At 49.7% G+C, this 22,029-nt stretch overlaps 1 protein-coding gene across 7 annotated transcripts in view; it reads right to left on the bottom strand.

Moving 5' to 3' along the window:
* Positions 1–22,029, bottom strand: part of ITPR3 (inositol 1,4,5-trisphosphate receptor type 3) — a 105,389-nt gene that overhangs the window by 3,133 nt on the left and 80,227 nt on the right. For 5 of the 7 annotated variants that reach the window (XM_039534702.1, XM_039534703.1, XM_039534700.1 and 2 more), the window contains 24 exons: positions 21,616–21,800; positions 20,912–21,060; positions 20,598–20,706; positions 20,209–20,299; positions 19,507–19,676; positions 18,214–18,388; positions 17,721–17,902; positions 17,062–17,262; positions 15,576–15,686; positions 14,922–15,017; positions 14,071–14,172; positions 12,711–12,797; positions 11,906–12,016; positions 11,046–11,238; positions 8,851–8,976; positions 7,815–7,987; positions 7,371–7,535; positions 6,647–6,839; positions 5,827–5,922; positions 5,272–5,396; positions 4,646–4,811; positions 3,523–3,683; positions 2,795–2,956; positions 776–1,706 (listed from right to left, as the gene is read on the bottom strand). In XM_039534702.1, coding sequence (XP_039390636.1) covers positions 1,638–1,706; positions 2,795–2,956; positions 3,523–3,683; positions 4,646–4,811; positions 5,272–5,396; positions 5,827–5,922; positions 6,647–6,839; positions 7,371–7,535; positions 7,815–7,987; positions 8,851–8,976; positions 11,046–11,238; positions 11,906–12,016; positions 12,711–12,797; positions 14,071–14,172; positions 14,922–15,017; positions 15,576–15,686; positions 17,062–17,262; positions 17,721–17,902; positions 18,214–18,388; positions 19,507–19,676; positions 20,209–20,299; positions 20,598–20,706; positions 20,912–21,060; positions 21,616–21,800 — 3,398 coding nt within the window. In that variant the 3' untranslated portion in view covers positions 776–1,637. Of the gene's footprint in view, positions 1–775; positions 1,707–2,794; positions 2,957–3,522; positions 3,684–4,645; positions 4,812–5,271; positions 5,397–5,826; positions 5,923–6,646; positions 6,840–7,370; positions 7,536–7,814; positions 7,988–8,850; positions 8,977–11,045; positions 11,239–11,905; positions 12,017–12,710; positions 12,798–14,070; positions 14,173–14,921; positions 15,018–15,575; positions 15,687–17,061; positions 17,263–17,720; positions 17,903–18,213; positions 18,389–19,506; positions 19,677–20,208; positions 20,300–20,597; positions 20,707–20,911; positions 21,061–21,615; positions 21,801–22,029 lie in introns of those variants that run through there. The other 2 variants (XR_005597576.1, XR_005597577.1) reach the window with 1 other exon arrangement.

The raw sequence follows: 22,029 nt of genomic DNA, 5'->3' as shown, positions 1-22,029 counted from the left end.
GCACGGGACAGTGTGTTTGTATGGAAAATGAGACACTATCTGAGGTGAGAGAGTCAGGGGCAGGGCAGATGTGCCTGTTTGGACATAGTGGCGACAGAACCACTGTTATATTAAGATTATAACTAAAATCATCCTAACACAGCCACTAAAGTCCTGTTACGGTGGTTCTCTTCTGACTAGGTGTTCACAAATTCTTGTGTGCGCGCGCTATTGCATGTGCCATTCTCCTGCACATCCTGTGGTTTAAGAATGGATGTTAATGACTGTACTTCTCAGTGTTATTGATCCAAGTTAAAAATCTGATCACTCCATCTACTGTGGCCTATTTGCAATCCTCAAAAGCTACTGCATACTTCAGCATCAGTGTCTGTTCCTGGGAGCCAGAGGACTGCTCCATGTCTGTGCAGTGCCCTATGGGGGTGCAGAATATAAATCTAAAACATGTACCTGCACTATGCTTGGCTCTAGGAAGAACTAATGGCCTCTTGCTGTTAGGCATTTGAACAGTTTTCCCCTGGCAAGAACTGAAACCATTTGAAACCTGCAGTGGGCTCTAGTCTAAAACTTCGGCAGACAAGCTGTGGTGTTTATGGTAGCTCTGCACTAAGAGATCTTTGTATGTCTATAGCACCCATCCCCACTCTCTGAACTGAGTTTCCTCTGGGATGGGGACCTGTATTCACACAGCACCCTGCCTAATATGGTCCTAAACAGGATCAAGGCTTCTGGATGCTACTGAATTATAAATATTATTAATGCATAAGAGCTCTCAGAGTGTTGAGAAGAGGTTCTTTGACCTCATTTCAGCTTTTACTATGACTTGATTTTGTGTTAACTTAGTTAAGGCAATTTACATATTAGTTAAGTAACAACAAAATAAAAAGTTTGTAAAACATCACATCGGAGATGAAAATAAACACAGGATTTACCTCTTCACAGTGAACTGCTGTAAACCTGCAATTTCCCACTACTGCCCAAATAAAGTCTGTCCACTGAAGATAAAAGACTATGTCATGCTAGCAACAGCTTTGCTGTTACTCATCCTCATCAGATGCGTTGTACTATCAGTAAATCTCGTTGAGTTTACTGCACCCCAGCGATAGATGGGATTCTTAAAATGGAGGAAAATCAGCGTTGTGAGGTACAGTGAACAAGATGTCTGGCTTGCAAAGTTCCACATCTGCTATGAACTTTTCACTGACTACTTGGAATAAGTTAAATATTGCAACTCTATAATTGCTAGTAACAATCTTAATGCTATCCTCTCTGGAGTGCGGTAGCCACCAAAATGTAGTGCCTGGAGATAAAGAGAATTCACGTTACAGAATAAAAAGTTATTGCAATGAGGAACCAAAGTCCCAAATAATTTACCTTCCTTTGAGGGCATTAGGATAAAATTGTGGGTCCAGGTACAGTGAGGAAATCTGGTAAGTTAGTGGTTCCTGTCTGCTGCTGGGCAAAATGTTTGCGGAGATGTAATGGAGAAGGAAAAGGCTGGTGTTGAAACCTTACAGCTGTAACCTTCTAGGCTTTGGTCCAGCTTCTGAAGATGTGATCTATGTGCAGACTCCAGTGAATACAGCCTAGCTGATAACATGTATTTAGTCAGTTGGCGAAGCTGATCCTTTCTGTGTGCCTCAGTGATTCAATGTGTTCTGGGCATCCACAAAACCGATCCGCTGTCTGCGCTTCCTTTGCTCTGTCATCTAGAGTAGGACACAATGTAGTCAGGAACACTGTTCTTGTTCTTTTCCCCCTTTATCCACACTAAGAGGCCCATCCCTTAGGCTGGGGTCAAACATATGCCTGCCAAGGGCTTTCAACTCCCAGGGATGCTGCTAAGCAGGTGCCAAAGAAAGCCCTACTCTGGACTGCAACCTGGGGTATGGAACAGCCTCCATATGAGGAGAGATTAAAAAGACTAGGATGTTCATCTTAGAAAAGAGACGACTAAGGGGGAATATGATTGAGGTCTATAAAATCATGAATGATGTGGCAAAAGTATATAAGGAAATGTTATTTAACCCTTCACATAACAAGAACCAGGGGTCACCCACTGAAATTAACAGGCAGCAGGTTTAAAACAAACATAAGAAAGTACTTCTTCACGCAATCCACAATCAACCTGTGGAATTCGTTACCGGAGGATGTTTTGAAGGCCAAAGGTATAACTGGGTTAAAAAATAATTAGTTCATGGAGGATAGGTCCATCATTGGCTATTAGAAACCCCATGCTTTGGGTGCCCCATAACCTCTGACTGCCAGAAGCTGGGGCTGGCTGACAGGATGGATCACTCAGAATTGCCCTGTTCTGTTCAGTCCATCCGCAGCATCTGGAACTGGCCACTGTCGGAGACAGGATACTGGGCTAGATGGAACCATTGGTCTGAGCCAGTATGGCCGTTCTTATGTTCTTTTGGGAATATGACGATGAGAGAACCAAGGCAAGAGAGTTGTGCTTTAGGATGTAGCTTTCCTGACAGAGGGGGAGTCTAGCTGTGTCCTCATGCAGCTGGTGAGAACTTAGCTGTTAAGGGAAACTCTTAGGCCAAGTGCTCCTGACCCAATGAGCTGCTAAAACCTTTTCTTTCCCCTCCCCAGCTGTGCAGATTATGGAAGTCTGCCTGAGGCTGCATCCATTGATTCTGACAGGCCATCTTTGCATGCTACCCTAGCCAAAATATGACCCTAGAAACATGTTTCAGTTACTGTGGATCCTGCTCTACTGCTTGGGATTTGTGCTCTACCATGAAGCCATCCCCATTCTGAAGCATCCCTGTTTAAACTATAATACCTGCTCTTTCAGCTCATTCAGCTGTGAAGTGAGGTGAGACACCAGCTTCATAGTGGAGTTGAGCTTGTCTTGAAGACTCCGGATCTCATTCTGTTCCCCTTCCCCTTCGTTGCTGACCAACGACATGGCTCGCATCCGAGGGAACCAGTCCAGGTTCTTGTTCTGAAATGATGGGGGAGCTTGATTTGAGCATAAGTGGTAATTCACAAGAACAGGGTAATTGGCCCTATAAACCCTGTCTGTGCTAAGGGTCTAGTAGAAACATTTAAGAGCCTGAGCTCCCCAGTACCTTTAAGGATTCTCATTAATAGCCCATTAATTTTCCCAATTTTTTTTTTGTAGACTTCCAGACACAAAGCAATCCCGTAAGTTTGACTGTAGCACATTCAAAGGTTTTCCTATACCTTCCTGCCCTCCTCCCCCAGCCTTTGTCATTGCCTTGAGTTCACAATAACTAGGTTGCTCCCAGTTCTGCTTTTCATTAAGTCCTGGCTTCTTTGAATATCCAGTAGTTGAAAATAAAATACCCAACAGATGACGCCTGGTTAGCTGGGCCCAAATTGGAAATAATCATACAAGGAAGAAGTGAGAGGCATTTACAAAATTAAAATTCTAAGTGTTCTTTTGAAAACAAGTAAGTTTTCTCAACAAGTCATTGTTTTCAAAAATGTTTTCCTTGGGGGGGACACGTCGCCACTGTGTGAGACCCTGTCTTAGGCAACACTGACCTTAATCATTTGTGCCACGTAACTCTCAGGCCCTGTGTAGTCAGTCTTATCCTTCACTCGCACCAGCACGATGAAGTACAAGTAGTTCCACATGTTGTGCTCAATTTTAATGTGCTCTTCGAAGGACACAGTCTTATTATCAAACTTGTCCCTTTCGAGACCTGGGAGAGGCAGTGGAGAAAAGAGGAATTGAAAAAAAATAAATAAAGTGTAAAAAGAAGAACAGATAATTGAATCCTATCCCAGGTGTGAATTTCAAAGGACGCTTTTAATAATTAGGTGGTGTTTAACATACAATAAGCATCCCAGCTTATATTAGACAAATTACCTAGCTCTGTATTTAGAATGCTTCTATTTAAAGTGCTACTAAATACATTTCCTGTATAGCAAATCGAAACTTCTAGCATCAAAACCACACAGTGCATCTCTCTTAAACATGATCTGCAAAGAAGGAAGAATTGGGTTTGTGTTGTGCTTGTTTTTTTATTATTTACATTTTGATTCCCCCGCCCCCCCAAATAAGGGGAAATGCTTGCTTCCTTTTTTTGTTTTGCTTTTTGATGCACAAAGGTGGCCCGAGAAGGTTTTTTTTCCCCTGCATGTTTTTTCTTAGTAATATCAGGAAAGTCAGTTCTGTTTTCTCCCTCTCCCCTTTTTTTGGGAGGACTTCTTGGGTTATTCAGATGAGGTCTGAGAGCTTTCTCAGCCCAGAATTTAAGGGTTTGGAGGAGTGACAAACCCTTCACAAAGAACACATTATTCCAGAGTGTTGTTAATGCTTATTTAACAAAAAGCAACAGTTTGAATTACAAAAATTGTTTCCTCTCTCAACTAACGAGGTTCATTTTTTTTTTATCTAAGCTGCTAATTCTTCAGTGATTCATGGAGTCTTCTAGCATAGACAAGAGCCAAATTTCTAACACAAACAAATGTGAAAAAATAAATCAAGTCTTCTTTACACATAATAAAGAAGCACAAAAAGGACAACTCCCATTTTTTCCCTCTTCACACTCTTAAAATAAACAGCTGCTACTGGAATAACACAAGTTAAGGGCTTGATCTAGCGAGGATCTTGGTTGGGGAGCGCATGTGTTTGTGTGATGGTTTTTGCCCTGGAACTCACCACATATGAAACACGTGGTCTTAAGAATTTCTTCCTTCTTTTGCTTCTCACTCCTCAGATCAGCAAAGGTGTCTATGATGACACCAAAGATAAGGTTGAGGACAATGATGATGACAATGAAGAAGAAGAGGAGGTCATAGATAACCCGAGCAGGGAACAAGGACTCCTGCAAAGGATAGAAGGAAAATAGCCATAAACAAAACATGATACTTCTCCCGTCCAGCCCCTTGCTCTAATAGTCATAGATTATGCTGCTTCCTTACGATGGCCGGAGAAATGGCTTAAGGCCAAGGTAGAGGGAGGCTAGTTGAGGGGCTAAGATCTAAATTCCACGTCATGAAGAAAATTTGGAGTATTGCTGGGAATGGTGGCATAGAAAGAGGCATAAGCATAGGGGATGGAAGAGATAATGCATAAGGTGTGTAATGAAGGAAAGGTGAGAAATTAATTAGAGGGGTAAGTCAATGTATAAATGGAGAGATGAGTGATAGGTCTGGCAGCGTCAGAAGCATGTACAGGGATGAGGGAGGGAGACATACATATAGCCGTGAACATGACGGGTCTCTGCAGGAGAAAAGGGAATCGGCCCTGGACTGGAGTTTGCCCAGAGTGCCGAGTTAACTCACATCCTTGGATGGCTTCCTGAGAATGTCACCCACGCCCCCTCCGTTCCTCAGGCCGTGATTCAGGACAGTGACAATGCACATGAGCAGCGTGTCACAGGCACGCTCTGAGTTATCCTCCTCATCGTCTGGAACACAAGCATAAACCAGTCGGGAGAGAGCAGATAAGGAGATCAGCCCATTGGAAGGAGCCAAGCAGTACAGAGAAGCCTCAGGTCACTGGCTTTGGAGTCTCTCTAAGGGCTTTTCTTTCCTCCTTTTACTTTTATCTCCTGGAAGCAGGTGGTCACGGTATATACCAGAGCCAGCAGCAGAATGTGTACAGAGAAAATCGACTGGCTAACAGTGTTCCAGCAACTGTGTTTTGCACACTAATTAGCGGGAGGGGTCTCTCCTTGGAGTATATTTTGCTGCTCGGCCTGTTAACAACACTGTCCTGACTGACAAATGAGAGGGCACCACCTCACTCTATTGATGTCCTGATTTCCACCACCTCTGTATTAATTCAGTGGGATTCCTACCTAGGAGCACAGGCTGCTACCAGGGTAAGATACTTACCTCTCAGCACATCAGGCACTGCAGAGCAGCTAATTTTGTCACCACTGCACGACTCCATAAAAGCCTCCATGTTCCTTTGCATCCCCAAGGGGCCGTCTGGAAGCACAAGAGACTGTGTCATCGTCAGAGTATTGGCTTGATAACCACTTGTCTTTCCTCTGATTGGGGCCTCTCCTTCACCGCCCCTTAGCTGCAGCTCAAAAGGCTATTTGGGAAAGGTTCTTTTGGGTTCCCACTTATCCCCTCAAACTCCAGTCCTAGAGCTCCCGTCTCTGACACACTGACAGCGCTAAGCCCTGCTGGCAATGAGAACGGGACTGTCTAGCTGCATACGCTGAGCCCAGACCTCCACTGGACCTGTGAATGGATGTCCCGGGGTCTTTTCAGCCCTGAATCCCCTGCTCAGTTTTCAAACGCGGGGACCTTTAGAGGACAGCTGCAGTCCTGAAGCTTCCATTGTATCTGCCCAAAACCAGTACCACATTCCCTTTTACCCCCAAACTCCTGGTTCCCCAGAATGCAGTGCTGGTTCCCTGAAGTCTCCGGGAGCTGCTGTATTCTCTACCACCTGGAAGCTCAGTGGGACCAGGATTTTGACCCTTAAAACATTACGTCTCACATCTCCTTTGTGAAAGAGGTGTTATTTCCCCCATTTTACAGATGGGGAAACTGAGGGACAGTGTGGAAAGTGACATATGAGCAAGGTCATGCAGGGAGTCAATGGCAGAATCTGGAAGACAACCCAGCACTATCTATCCCCCCGCTCTACGCCCCACACCACAACCCACACTCGCTGCGTGGCCGGGCAAGCTGGAGAGACCTTTGGACTTGTTGTCAGGCAGCCGATCCACCTCCATGATGAAGTCGTCTTTCAGGAAGAGGAAACCCACGATGGAGAAGAGGTAGACGAGGATGAGAGCCAGGAGGGCGGTCAGCAGGATGGAGCGCCCGTTCCGCGTCACGCTTTTGATGACGTTGAACAAGGTCTCCTCACGGTAGATCAAGTCAAAGAGCTGAAATGGACAAAGCATGCCCATGTGGAGTTTAATTAGCAGGGGGAGAAATGCAGCAGCGGGCTTTTTGTGATAACATCTGGTCTTTCTAGAGCACCTTGTAGCCTAGCATCTCAGAGTACTCGACAAACGCTAACTAAATTTCCCAGCAGGCATTCAGTACCATCCCCATTTTACTGGTGAGCAGACTGAGAACAAGGTGGTAAATACCTAACTCCTATTGAAATCAATGGGAGTTAAGGTCCTAAATAGCTTTAAGGATCTGGGCAGAAGTGACTTGTACACAGCAGTCGAGCCAGAAATAGAACCCAGGAGTCCCAGCTTGCAATCCCTTGCTCTAACCAGTAGATCACATCGCCTCCTAGTTGACCCAGATCAAAGGTAGATGATAAAAAGAGATGCAGATACAATACATACACGCAAAAAGCAGAAAGGCTGACCCACACAAATAACACTGGACAGGAATCTTTCAGTTCCCCACTGGGCAGGGCTGTGCTACGTACGTTTCCCTAACAACCGAGTTTATCGTACCAAGATGCTGTAGAAGAGTTCGTGTACAAAGAGCCCCAGAATGCTGGTCACAATGTAGGCCACGTGGTAGAGAAACTCCATATCCATGATCATGGCTTTGTAGCCCCGGATAAATGTCCCACGGTTGCCCACGAAGCTCACCACGAACACAATCTTGTTGGTCAGCTAGGGAGCAATCACAAGGAAGCAGGGTGGGTGAGTGCTGTATAGTAAGACAGTTTGCCTTTGTGAACTCAATATACAATGACGGTAGAGGGTGAATGCTCTCCCAGTTACAGCGCTGTAAATCCACTGCCTTCATGTGAATGCCAATGAGCGCAGGATTCCGCCCAGATACCTACAGCTACATTTCCGGTGGCCACTGATTTTCATTGCTGGGAGCCCAACTCGACAGATTGAGCCTGGGTTTAGGGGCGCTGCACTAACCTTCCCCAGGTAACTTACATTGAGAGCTCCCAGGATGTTCAGCGTGAGCCCAATCCCTAAGTAATAGATCGATCGCAGGATCAACGCCACGAGGAGCGGTCTGACGCCGTAGCGCCGGGTAAATAGGGCCATGACGGAGAAGCAGATTAGAAACCAGAAGAGCAGGGAGATCAGTGGGGAATCCAACACTCCTGGGAAGAAAAGGGACACCATCATTAAAGGGCATGGAAATCAAGCACGTACGATCAACTGGTCACACTGTGTCGATCCATAGCAAACATTAGAGCGGAATTATCCCTCAAACTAAAGAGCCAGTCATGAAAAAACTCAGACTCATAGAGGGAAAGAAACATCCCTGGGTACAAAAAGTAACACAGAATAAGATTGTCCTTAATATTCATTACATGTATTATTTTATTATTAAAACATTAATGCTTTTCTAGCACCTTTCATCTGAGATCTCAGAGCTCTTTAAAAACACCAATAAATGAAGCTTCATAGCACAAGAGGTATCTCATTATTATCCCCATTTTAGAACCTGGGAGACTGTAGCACAGAGAGAAGTGAGTTTCTCAAGGACACAGAACAAGTTAGTGGCAGAGTCGAGAAGAGAATCCAGGAGTCCTGGCTCTCAGTCCCCTGCTCTCAGTCTTAGACAACATTCCCTCCCTCTCAGGGTTTGTCTACACTGCGGCAGTGAGTCTCAGGGCTTGGGGCTACAAACAGCAGTGTAGACGTCGTGGCTCAGACAGGACTCAGGCTCTGTGGCTCACCCCGTCCCCGGGCTTCAGAGCCTGAGCCCGAATGCTGTTTTTAATGCTGTAGCACGAGCCCAAGTCTGTAGAGCCAGGCTCTGAGACTCACAGCCGCAGGCTTTCAAATGCAGCAGGCTTTAGAGGCTGAAGAGGAAATAGAGGAAGATACTGAGCAGCTTTGGCCGGGAATGGGGCTGGTGAGATTGTATCTGCCAAGGGGTCAGTGTGTGTCATTCTCTCTTTGGATGAGAACGCCCTTTCCTCTGGTCTCTAAGAACAGAAGTGGATGGAGCACTTACCCATAGAGGTGGCTTCGACATAGGGGTAGAAGAAAGCAATGATGATGTTGATGAAGACAGCCAGGTTGAAGGAAATGCTTCCCCAGAGAGTCATTCTGCGGGAGAACCAGTACATCAGCGGCATGCCTAGGAAGAGGAAGGTAGGAGGTGACACACTGCACAGTAAATCTCAGCTGATCATGTGCGACTTTGATATGGATCGTAACTTCTCCCGGAGACTTAAGAGGCTCAATTCAACACATGCTCTGGGGGACTGACCTCCCATTTCCTCCAACTAGTAGCAGAAGTCCCCAGCGTTCGCCTGAAATGGGGCAGTGAGTTCAAAATGTTACTGCTCACATTTCGTGGCTCTTCAAACCTTTGACCCACTCTGGTACTTGAAAATCAGCTCCAGTGTTACACCCCTATTGTCTTTCTCTCATTACATCCTACATCCTGGCATTTGCATGTTTCAAAAAATGGTACCTCTGCTCTCTTGGCATCACTTCTCCGTCCCGTAGGAGTCCTCAACAGCCTGCACTACCAGCCATTTCCTATCCCAATTCAAAACTTGCTTCCTGTCTCATCGCTAACAGAATTCTGTTTGGTTTTGCAAGTGTTTTCACTGCTACTATAATACTTCTTAGCTGCTTACTGGCATTTATATGTTATCTCCTCACGATTCATGAATAAAGGCAACCTGATAAGTGCGAGGTGAAACTTTAAAGTGGATAAGCACCCAAGTGTTCAGATGCTGATCTGAACTGGATCCAAACTCTCAAGTCTGCCAAAGTGAGCTGGAAACCTTGCAAGAGACCAGTTTCCTTGTATTTAAATGCTCTCTGGAAAGGAGATTTCCAGCGGGAGACTTACTGAAGGCAACCTTTCTAATGGTTCCACACTGAACTGTTTCAACCCTCAAGGATTCAAGTGTTGAATGAAGGTATGGTTCAGTTCTGATTTGGTTTAAGCTGATTCATCCAGCCCTGGCTTGGCTATTCGTCCAGGGCGTGTCTGTCTTTCATACCTAGGCATCCATTTATCCATGTATCTATGTAGGCATGTCTGATGTGCCAATCCTCACAGTATTTATACGCAATACAAATCAGCAAAAGGCTAGCATCTGTCAGAAAGGGCCCTTCCTTGTTATGTCCCTGTCTTCCGTGGGATTGTTCTTGACAGCCTCCATGAGCTGCAGCCTTCATTACCAAGGAAAGCCTTGTGTGAAGAAATAGGTCTTACAGGTCACATCCTGACCTCCAGAGGTAGGGAGTTCCACAGCTGTGTGCTCCGCCTCTGTACCCTCAGCTCCATCAGTCAGTGTCCCCAGTGGGTCGCAGTGAGTGAGAGGGTCTCTAAGAGAGCTAGGTCTAAGTCCATTCAAGGATTTAAAGATTAGCACCAGGACGGGCATCTGGAACCTAACAGGGAGCCAAATATTGAGTGCGCTGACAACCGTTAAACAGTAACAGCAGCTTTGGCCAGCGCATTTAAGTTCATCTGATCCCAAATGTCCAGTCAGCCACTTAATAAGAAGACAAGATGTTTGTCACTTCATATCCCCTTTTTCCTTGTGAATCGGCACAGGGAATTGCCACCTCTACACTCTCTGTTTGCTTTAAGCCCATATTTTCAAAACTGGTGCCCGCCTTCGGGTGTCCAACCTGAGACACCCAGAGCGTGATTTTCAGAGACGCTGAGCACCCACTGCTCCAACTGCCTTAAATTGCCTCCATGGGTATTTAACATCTCTGCACATCAGGGCTGGGTATCTGAGGCCTGGCACCCTAAAACAGAGGGACCCAAGCTTAGCAGCTACTTCTGAAAACAAGCTGTCATTACATCTCCTGGCAGGGGAGTTACTTCTCTCTCTCTTCTCCACTCTGTGTCGTTTTCTCTGCTTTATGTTGTTTGCTAAATATGTTACAATACCCTGTTTGTTTTGGGCCACTTAGGAACTCCACTAATGACTTTCTCCCTGGTTTTGCATCTAGACGCATGCAGCCTAGAGGGGCCCTGCATTTTTTATTTGCTTCCAGTTGCCTCATTCAAAGTCAACAAGGGATCGGGAAGCTACAAGTGAGGAAAGTCTCATGGACGTATTGTCAATGGAAGACTTCAGGGCACTGCATGCAGCCAGGGGCATGGGATGCTGGGGGAGCTCATGGCCGTTTTGGAGCATTGCTGTTCTCAGGGGAGCTCCAGTTTGTCCTTACTGCGCAGTTTCTTCTGCCATTCCATCTCGTTGTGGAGGAAGGACGACTGGTCGAAGAAGTCGCTGACTTTGCTGCCCTGCTCGTCTTGTTCCGTGGTGGTGAATAGCCGGTACTTGGTCTCCCTGGTGACGAATTCGCAGATGCTGGGCACTGGGAAGATGATCTGCTCCATGCTCCGGTCCAGACGCACAATCTGAATAGAGCAGGCAAAGAAAGCGGGGTGCTAGTAGTGCCCCATCTGCACCACATTTTCATTTGCTCTGCCATGTAACCAGGAACCAGCCCCACACCAGCTCAGTGAAGGATCCATAGACAGCAGCTCATTCTAAGCCACGCCCACAGATTGATCCAGCTAACACAGGGGTTCTCCAACTTTTGTACTGGTGACCCCTTTCACACAGCAAGCCTCGGAGCGTGACCCCCCCTTATACATTAAAAACACTTTTTAATATATTTATCATCATCATAAAAGCTGGAGGCAAAGTGGGGTTTGGGGTGGAGGCTGACAGCTCACGACCCCCCCATGTAATAACCTCGTGACCCCTGAGGGATCCCAACCCCCACTTTGAGAACCCCTGCTCTAACACATCCCTGACCAGCACAAGGCTCGTGCGGCGGGAATCCTTGCTCGCACTGACGAGACGTGTTGCTGGAGACCCAACAAACAAGAAGGGCAGTAGGAAGAAGATAGCAGGGCACCGCTAAGTTGCTCTACCTGTAAGTGCTAGCCTGTATCTCCGTGGCACGACAACGATGAGGCGTATCTATGAACTGCAGACACAGGGAGGTGAAGCCCCATGACCTACATTAGCCGGCCATTAGTCCATGAAAGGGAAATCTAGCAGGACAACACGTCCTACCTCAATCTGGGAGGTGTGCTTCTCGTAATACGCCAGCGGGTCCTCTTCTTCCTCCTGGACGGGAGCCGTCGATTTCAGCATCTGAGTCAGCTGCTTATTGTTTAAACTGAGCTGGGGTAGAGGGGAGAAAAAGCAGGCGTCTTCAGCTGGCAAAGGCCCGAGGGATTCTGTTTTAACTGGGCATTAACAATGGTTCCTCATCATTTAGCAAAAGCAAATCAACAAAAGCTTTATAAAGGGCCCCAGGAGCTCTCCCCAGCCTCCCAGGGATGGCAATTCAACTCACTACCATAATTACCTCCCAAATGGGCTAATCCCTAAATTACAGATCAGTGCCCATAACGCCCAAGGGAAATTGCATTACAGCCGAGTAGCATTCGGCAGCTGAGGCCGGGCCACACAACGCAGGAAAATGACAGCAAAAGGATCAACCCTCCTACCTCTAGGAACCGGACACCAGCAGGGAAGCTTAACCCCCATCAGCACTAATAGGAGCAGACCTTCTCCTGGACATGGACCCTTAAGAAGGGAACCAGCCACCCGTGAGCTCCTTTAATATTACCCTTATGAGCTGGGTAATAATAGTAGCACATGCCCTTGTGCTTGTAGTTTTGGCTCACACACCATGCGGACCCCACCGCAGGTGTGAGTTTTGTATCCCCACGGGAATATCTAAAAAGATCAAGGATTAAATGGTGGAAAACAAAGCAGCTAAGAACCCTCTGCTTAGCCAGGCCTGGGGCAGTTTCTTAGCAACCCACTGCCACTGGGGAGGTCCTGCATTCGCTCCATGGAGCTCTCATACCATAGAGGAGATGCCCTCCTCTTCCTCCTCCTGGATTCGCTTCACTGGCTTCAGGAGATGCTGCAGTTGCTTGTTGTGCCGAGACAGCTGAAAAGAGAGAGAGGGACAGTGAGGAATGAATAGGAGCATGGGACAGACATGGCAGGGCAGAATGTACTGTGAACATGTGAGGATCCTTTGCTAGATGCGTAAAAGCCATGGAAGGATGAGGCATACATGTGCCAAATCCTGGTCCAACTAGAGCCAATGAAAGTTTTGCCATTGACTTCTCTTGAATCAGGATTTAGCCTTCATACATAAAAAGGAAGAACAACATCGGCAGTGGCACTAGCTAGCATAAAACAAGGGATGTCAATCTCCATGCTTCAGAGAATAAGCTGGCCACCGTACCGGGTCAGGAAGGATTTCAGCCCTATGGTAATGTACAATTGTCCAGTTGGTGTGGAGGAGGTTCTGCCTTCTGCTAATGCCCTGAGGCTTGGGCACTGCCAGACACTGGATTCCAAATGAGAGGAACCATTGATCTGTCCGAGGACAGCACTACTCACATGCCTAGGGCAACAGGACTTGTTGGGACATAAGCAGAATAGTGGATCCTGGGGCCCAAATTTGCCATTGACGCAAGTGGGTGAAACGTCGTTGAAGTCCATGGTGTGGGGCAAGCTTACGCGCAGGGCCGGCTCCAGGCACCAGCGTAGGAAGCAGGTGCTTGGGGTGGCCAGTTCAAAGGGGCGGCACTCCGTCCGGTATCGGGGCAGCACGTCCGGGTCTTCGGTGGGAATTCGGCGGCAGGTTCCTCATTCCCTCACTTCCTCTTTGAGCTGCTGCCAAATTGCCACCAAAGAAGAAGAGAGGGAGGACCCGCTGCCGAAGAAGCGGTGCGATTGAGCTGCTGCCGAAGTGCTGCTGCTCGGCTTTTTTTTTTTTTTTTGCCGCTTGGGGCAGCAGAAAAGCTGGAGCCGGCCCTGCTTACGTGAGCAGTGACGTTAACCTGTGATATGCCAGCACAAAGTGATCTAGCTCTGAATGAAAGGAACCCTCCAAGGTGTCAAGGACCAAGCAAAGGTGCGGGTCAGGACTCAAAGAACCCAATTTCTTTTCCTAGGCCCCAAGCAAGTCTTCTACTTATGGCTCCAGACTGGAACTTCACAGGTATCCCAGCAGAACTGGGTCTTTCTAGGTTTGTCTTGAGAAAGTATTTAAATAAATATGGGGGGAACCTGGAAAGACTATCCCATGCTAACCAATGAAGAAAGGCTACCACACCCCAGGACGGAGGAGCTGGGGGAATCCAGCCTTAGAAAGGAGAGGCTTCTGCAGAGGGGCACCCGCGGTAGAGAAATGTCCGAAGAGACGGTACCTGTAAGGCCAAGATATAGATGTTGTGCCCGACTTCCCGGGGGGAAACCTCGGCGTTCTCGCACTCTTCCTCCTGGAGATAGGCTTTTTTAATGACATCAACCTGTAAAGGCAACCACGGGAGGAAGTCAGCTGTGCACTTCGCCAGCTAGCAACCTGGCTAAGGTTTTGCACTGCCCTGGGGACACTCTGAAACAATAATATTTTGTTTCTCTTCCCTGCCCCGTTTGTTGTTTCCCCTAACCAAGGAAGGCTCCAGGGTGTGTGTGTGTGTGTGGGGGGGGGGGGAATTTGTTGTTGTTGAGAGAGTGAGAGATGCAGATAACTATCCACTGGAGGAAGGATGGATTAGTGATAGAGACTTGTGAGGCCTGGGTTCAGTTCCCTGCTCTGTCACAGACTCCCTATGTGGCCGTGGGCAAGTCGCTTAATCGTGCCGTGCCTCAGTTTCCCCACCTGTACAATGGGGATAACAACAGTGCCCTACCTCACCGGGGGGGCGGGGAGGATAAATACACTAAAGATTGTGAGGTGCTCATATAGCATGGTAGTGGAGGCCAGATAAACTACCTTTGACAGTACTGCACTGAGACTAGGTGCACATGTGCATCTTGATTCCACACACAACCACATTACCTCAACCTCCCAGCCCTGACCCAGGAAGTCCCAAGAGCACAGGTGAGTAGGATAGGGAGGGAGAGCCATCTAGGCTTGAAGGCTCCCTGGAATTTTAGGTCTGTCCCAAAGATTCAGACCTCTGCCCCTTCCCTTCCCACCTTCCCCCCCGTCTCTAACAAGTCCTGCATGTCTCCAAAAGGCCGAGAGCATCCCTCCCTGCTCACCCACCCTTACCAGTTCCTGAGGCCGGAGGCTGATGAGGATCCGCTCGGCATTCTCACTGTCGTGTCTGCTCTCCATCAGGGCCAGCAGGAGTTTGGAGGCATTGTCCTGGTGAAGACACACCCACTGAGGTAAGCCAGTGTGTCACAGGCACCCTCTACCTCTGCTTGAGGCCCGTGAACATGCCATGCCATGCGGAAGCACGACCACCCATCCATAGCTCCCCTACGCTAGAGCCCCAGCCACACTCCCACCCACTCTAGAGACGCACGTTCTGGAGCCTGCCAAGCCACTCAGTGCTACAGAGCCCTCCTGCTCATGCATGCTGGAGAGAGACCTCCCCACCCACGCTCAGTACCCCACACTTTACAGAGACCACCTCCCCACACCACAGAAACCATACAAACAACCCTGCCAACACCACACCCATTCGAGATGTCCACTAAAGATCCACAGACACACTACGGAGTCCTACAGACATGCTAGACTCATAGATTCCAAGGCCAGAAGGGACCACTGTGGTCATCTAGTCTGACCTCCTGTATAACATGGGCCGGAGAACTTCCACTACATAAACCCTCTTCAGTACCTGCTCCATGCCCCACCTGCCACAAACACACATGAGACATCCCATCCTTACACCCCCTTCCAGGCTGCCCCACTGACCTTCAGCTGGAGGACAAGGTCCATTCTGTACTTGCAGAGGGGGCTGATCTCATTCAGGATCAGGGCCGTGATGATGTCAATGCCATTAGATTCGTGCGTCACAATGCAGCTCTGGGGAGTGACACACACAGGGTTTATGCCACAGATTCTTTTCTGCCCTCTTGACCTCCGCTTTCCCCTCTGATGTCTCAGACTCCCCACATGCTCACAGGGGCTCAGGCTTAGGGGACGAAACGCCGGAGAGCCTAGGCCCCACCTACACAATCAGATCAGCTGTGTTTGACCAACGTGCTCCCAGCACAGTGGCCTAACTAGGTTATAACACAGCAAAACTGAGGCATACATGGATAAAAACCGTCCAGACAAAGACTATATCAGGTTTCAACCATGTTATTTGACCTTGTCTGTACTGGCCAGCCATCGTTACAGCCTTGTCAGGCACAAGCCATGTTCAGTCGCTGTTGCCTTGATGATGTTGATGGGATCTTTTTCTTTGATGTATATCAGGGTGACCAGATAGCCAGTGTGAAAAATCGGGACAGGGGGTGGGGGGAATAGGCGCCTGTATCAGAGAAAACCGCAAATAGCAGGATTGTCCCTATGAAATTGGGACATCCGGTCCCTTAATGCATACAGAATCAACGATAAAGGACAGGAAGTTATTCCATGCCCTGGGCAGGTCCAAGGGTGAAAGCCTCTAGCACACGTTCCTTAAGAGCAAATGTAACACTAACCACCACATGCCCGCGAGAGCAGCATCGACCCATTCCCAAGCATCGTTTGTGGGTACAGAGTTCCCACCTGTGCAGGAATGAGTCACATGACTACCCTGCTACGAATCCCCATCGGCCAATCACATCACTCCTTCACTCTAAGCCCGAAGTTACAGACGGGAGAGACACAGGATTCTCCCCTGCAGCCCATTCTTCACTGTTCTGCCCTGCTTAATCTGAAACAACTCATGCAACGGGGCTCCCATGCCTTCCCCCTGGGGTGGCTACTGCCGGGAGGTTTCTCCTGATAGTCAGCCTGAATGGTGCTTTCCTAATTCCATTGCATTGCTTCTAGTTGTGCCTGAACAATTCCTTCCCTCCTGGGATATCACGGACAGCAACCAAGTTAGCCCAGCAACACGCGTTAGTGATTGTAACCTCCGCCCACACATCAATCTCCCCAACTCTTCTCTGAACGGTCCCAATTCTGCACCCCCTGACACCCCAAAATCAGGGAGGCTGAACCAGCAGCAGCAGAACCTTGGTCCTATTTCCCCAGCCTCTGGAAAGGATTGAGCGGGGCTCCCTCAGCAGTGTCCCGAGAGCTGCCTTGGGAACACCAGGCCATTGGTGCAAAATCCCAGGCGTCCTGGAAACAAGCCAGGTCTAGAGCAACGTGCAATGGTCTCTAGCTGTGGCTCTAGCCACCCGCTCACCCGTTGCCCTCAGAGCCAACCGAGCTGTCCCTTGGTGGTGTGGGGGGTTTGGATTACCTGGTTCTCATGGCAGGGTCCCTGGCAATATTCCGTCAAAGTCTCCAGGGTCTGCGTGATAAGGGCCACGTTGTATTCATTGATGTAGAGGCCCAGCAGGCCCAGCCCCCCCGTGGTGCTGCCGCACATGATGTCCAGGAACTGCAGCGTCTCACACACCAGGTTGTAGTTGGTCTTATTGTTCTGACACCGGAGGAAGTTCTGTAAAACAAACCTCCCGGCTAAAACCTCCAGTCTCTGCATCCCCCCTTCGCTGGCTCTCTCTTCTCCAGGGAAGCCAGCGGGGTGTGGGTCAGGGCAGAATTTGGTACTATGCCCCCTACATAATGTTTGGCCATGGGTGTGATCAGTGATCAGAGCTGTAACGGGGGCATCGAGCATGTCTAGCCCAATGCCATTTAACTACAGATACAGACAGTGACCAGGACCTAGTACAATAACAACACACAAGGCTTATCTAGCGCTTTGCTTCTGTAGATCGCAAAGCATTTACAAAGCAGGTCAGTATCATGGGGAAACTGAGGCACGGGGAGGGGAAGCGGCTTGTCCAAAGTCACCCAGCAGGCAAGTTGCAAAGCCAGGAATAGCACCCAGGTCTCCTGAGTCCCACCGCTCTGCCCAGTGAGCCAAACGTCGCCCCAGCACCGCTGCTTACGAACCTGGAGGTCCCGGTTGTGGTTTTCGCAGAGCAACTGCAGGAACCGAAGAATAGGCTCCATGATCAAGATCGACATCCCCATCTCATTGCTCTGGCTTCGCTCCCCAGTGTCATGGCCCTTTCGAAACCCAATGGCCATGGGATGCCGAGATGGGGCGTAGGACAGCATGAAGGTTCCTCGTCCTAAAGGGAAATCCAGTCTCTATTACCGTCATACCCAGGAACTATGGTTGCCTACCCAGAGAGAAGCACTCAAGGGGGACAAACACATCCCCTGCTGGCTACCTGGATGCGGCCAGCTTGTATGCATCTTCAGGTTGGCTAACTAGAGAGCCTGCCTCTGGCTAGATCAGGATCTTACTGCTAGTCACTGTAACCCTGCCCTAGGGTTAGCGTGTCTATGGGTAGGGTACTTGGAGTTAGGGTTCGGCTCACATAGGTAGATATGGTCCCTGCCCACAGAACTGACAACTGTACCCTCCCTTCTCATTTACCCTTGGTGCCAGGGTCAGGGATGTCTTTGTCCTCCCGGGGCTTGTTCCCAATGTCACTCATGTTCACCGACACGATGGACTTGGTCTCCTGCTGCGCCTTCTTCATGCGATCATGCAACACTTTGAAGAACTTCTCACACTTCTTGTCGCTCGTCATCAGGTTATAAAACGATTTCTGGGCAGAGAGGGAGGGGTGGAGGAAGCAAGACAAGAAGCAAAAATTTCCCCAGCTGCCTCTGGGATTTGTCTCTCCCACTAAGCCTGGAGTTTCGAAAGAGCTGGATAGTTTCACAACCAATAGTATCTGCAGTAATACAGCTATGGTTAGGGTGACCACTTCTCATGCTTCAGGGCACAAGCTGGTCGAGCACAGGGGTCAGGAAGAAATTCCTGCCCCTGCCTATAGCTTTGCACACTATAAAAGAGTTTTCATTATCTTCTACAACATCAAAGTACTGGGCATTGAAGGAAGCAGGATACCAGACTGAACAGACCAGTGATCTGGTTGAGTAAACCCAGTGCTCCACTACTTTCTTTTCTCATCACTGAGATGTCAATCAGGGTCGCTGACCAAGTCAAATCTCAAGGGCAGGGCCATTCTCATGCAATCCCCCTAGTCAAGTCCCAGGAAATAACAATCCTTTTGGCGTACAGGGAATAGATAATTCACATCCCCTTTCTTCCCTCCCTCATCCCACCCTCTAATATATGCTGAGCTTTAACTATCAAGGAAATCCAGGGGTAGAACCTGAAAAACACAAGCTGTAGCCAGTTCAGCATCCTGGACCCTAGACTCATCTTGGGTGATCTCACTAATCTGCATCCACGTTTCCATCAACAAAGGGTTCGAAATAGCAAATATAACCCCCTCACTACTAGACTGAGAGCTGCAGCATCCTGTTATTTAAGAACTACCCAGCAGAGGGCGCCAGTGTTGCTTTAGAAAGCTGACTACAGTAGAGTCATAGGAATCTTGCACCCCTTAGCTTCTCAGGAGCTTTAGACTGGAAATGTTAATCAGCCAGCGATTTCTGGTTTGCCGAGGGACACAGAGTGAGCAGCCTGTCTCGTGGAATTTTATTACATCTGCCTTGGCCGGAACCACTAAATGCAGGGATGGGCGAATATCCTACAGAGACACTTTTTTCAAACTCTCAAATGCAGCATTCACTCCAGTGAGAGCTTTAGAGAAAGCTTTGCATTCACACAAACCGAACCCTCTCTCCTAAGTCCTCCATGTCCACTCTCCCCAGGGCTGGTGCACACGCTGGGAATGCAGGACTATCCCCAGACCTGTATCTCTGTGTTGCCTCCGTCCAGCAGCCGGATGGCTAAGAGGATGCTCTCCTGGAAAATCTTCTCGTTTTTGGTGTTCATGATAAGGTCCGACACCAGCTTGGTGGCCCCTTCTCTGTCCAGCCGGCACTGGATGGCAGCAATGACTGACCAGTCCTGGTCTTGGCCTATGCACAGAAGAACACAAGAGGTAAGAATGGGAGTGAGCGGCAACATTGGGCAGGCGCAGCAGTGAATACTACAGCCAAGCTAAGGAACAGAGGGTGGACTTTGGGTCGAGGCACTGAGCTGCCACAGATTCCCTGTGTAACCCTGGAAGAGTCCCTCAGTCGCTCTGTGCTTCAGTTTCCCCATCTGCAAAATGGGGATAGTGCTACTGCCCTAACTCACAGGGGCGAGTTATGAGTCATTAACATTTGCAAAGCCCTTTCGCACTACGGCCACAGGGTCCTACAACTCCCTAGAACGGATCAGTGGAAGGATGGGACTGAAAACTCCACTTCCAGAGGACCCGCGTCTATTTCCCTGCTTCTGGTCAGGGCTGACCTCAGGGAAGCGAGGCTGATTCACACCAGGCGACGATGTGGTCCCCTATCCTAACGGTTTGAAATGCAGAAGCCCGAGGCGCATAGGTGAGCCTCAGAAGAGACAGGGAAGGAAACCAGTGCAGAGGGGAGACAAGGACACCAAGTTGCTCACCACCCCCAGTCGTGTCGACGATCTCCCCTTTGGAACTCGACTTCTTGTTCTGCAGGTAGTTACTCACGAGCATTTTTCTCAGCGTGTTTCCCTGACGTGAGAAATAAACACAGTGAGTCTGCACTGAAGTGGCAACCCGCCCTACAGCTGCATAAGGTCCTGCATGTGCCGCGTGAAAGGCTGGGGCGTGGGTGAAAGCGGATTGTCTGCAAAACCCAGAGATGCGACTCCACCGACGGTAATGCGGCGTCACTCCCGATTGACCCCGAGACGAGGGAGAGGGGAAGCAAGCCTGACGATTGTACGGAAAGGCAAACGGGAGCTGGCTGGTGGAGAAAAGAGGCACCAGGCTGAGGGGTTATTGTGGGTATCCTGACCGTGGTACTCACCCTGTCCCCATATTTGTTCCTCTTCATGAGCATCTGCTGCAGCGTCCTCAGGACTCGGATGCACAGCTTCTCCTCGCTCTCCATCAGGTCCTTAGTGTGCTGGACCAGCCTGGCCAAACACAGCAAGAACCCATCAGTTCCTTCTGCACCCTGAGCCGTCCCATCCTCTGCCTCCACCTTCTCCTCCTTCCTCCCGTGGGTTCACACACATCCCACCGCCACACACGGGGGAGAGCAGAGGAGGGACCGACCCTTTCCAGCTAGATGCTGGGATTAGAGGCGGCTGTGAGGCTACCCCCACCCCACTCCCTTACTTGGACAGGAAGCCCCCGCTCTCGCAGCGCTGGTAGGCATCGGTCCCCTCCATAAAGAGCAGCTCTGGGCGGTGCAGAACATCCACCAGGACAGACACTTCAGCTTCCACCAGGGGTTTGAACCGTTCCTCCAGGGCGTTGATGATGTCCTACAAAGCACAACACCATCAGGGTTGAGCCCAGTCCTCGCGTGCACCTGCTAGGCCAGACTGGGCCCACGAGGCACTGGCCTGTGATGGGAACGGGGCAGAGCTGCACCAGCTTGCGGGAACTCCTGCATGGATCAGGCCCTAAGTCTGGAGCTGGTAAACCAACTGCCTCCTCCTTTCGGAGGCTGCTGCATGCAGGCTCCTCTGCAAGGCGGCACACGGGGGGCAAAACCACAGGGTCTGCGTCCTCTCTGGCCCTTTGGAAGTGGGGGGCAGTCAGGAGAGGACAGGGACTGCATCGTGCTTGGGTGCGGGCGTGGCCTGCGTGAAAGGAGCTGGTGGCAGTCTCAGCCGACAGGACCAGAATCAAACGGGCTGGGCAGGCTGACCCAGAGGGAGGGTCCCTGCAGCTTAGGGGCGTGGGCAGGAGACACTGCTGCTGTTCGAATCTATCGGGAGTCCCCAGTACCATTAGTGCCCCGCCCCCACATGATTTCACAGGGAGCCAGGACCCCCCCTCCCTGCCCCCAGGAAAGGGCTCCCCCCAGCCCACACCTGCAGCTTCTCAATGATGTTTTTGTAGTCCCACTGGTTGGGCGGGGCCAAGCCGCGGGGGAAGGTCCGCGTGGCTGTCTTGTAGCTGGAAGCGCTCCGCTGCAAGGTGCTGGTGGAGCTGCTGTTCAGCAGGGAGCTGACGTGGGCATCGAGGTCCATGGGCAGCGCGATGGAGCGGCTCTTGGCTGAAAGCAGAACAGGCTCAGCTGGAGCACGGAGGGCGGAGCTCTGCGCCACACCGCCCGCTGTGCGGTGGATCCAGACATGCCCTGGCTTGGGCTGCTCCGCAGGCCGAGTGCCTGGCACGCCCAGTGCTATTAGGTTGGTCACTACCCTAACCAGGAGCAAAGCAACCTGGGCTGTTGCTTCCCCAGGTCAGTTCAGTGCTCAGCCCACATCCTGCATCCATATGAC

This window comes from Mauremys reevesii, linkage group 4 (genome assembly GCF_016161935.1).
Source record: "Mauremys reevesii isolate NIE-2019 linkage group 4, ASM1616193v1, whole genome shotgun sequence".
Taxonomy (NCBI): domain Eukaryota; kingdom Metazoa; phylum Chordata; order Testudines; family Geoemydidae; genus Mauremys; species Mauremys reevesii.
The sequence above is the reverse complement of the archived record's forward strand: the minus strand, read 5'-3'. Positions and strand labels throughout refer to the sequence as shown.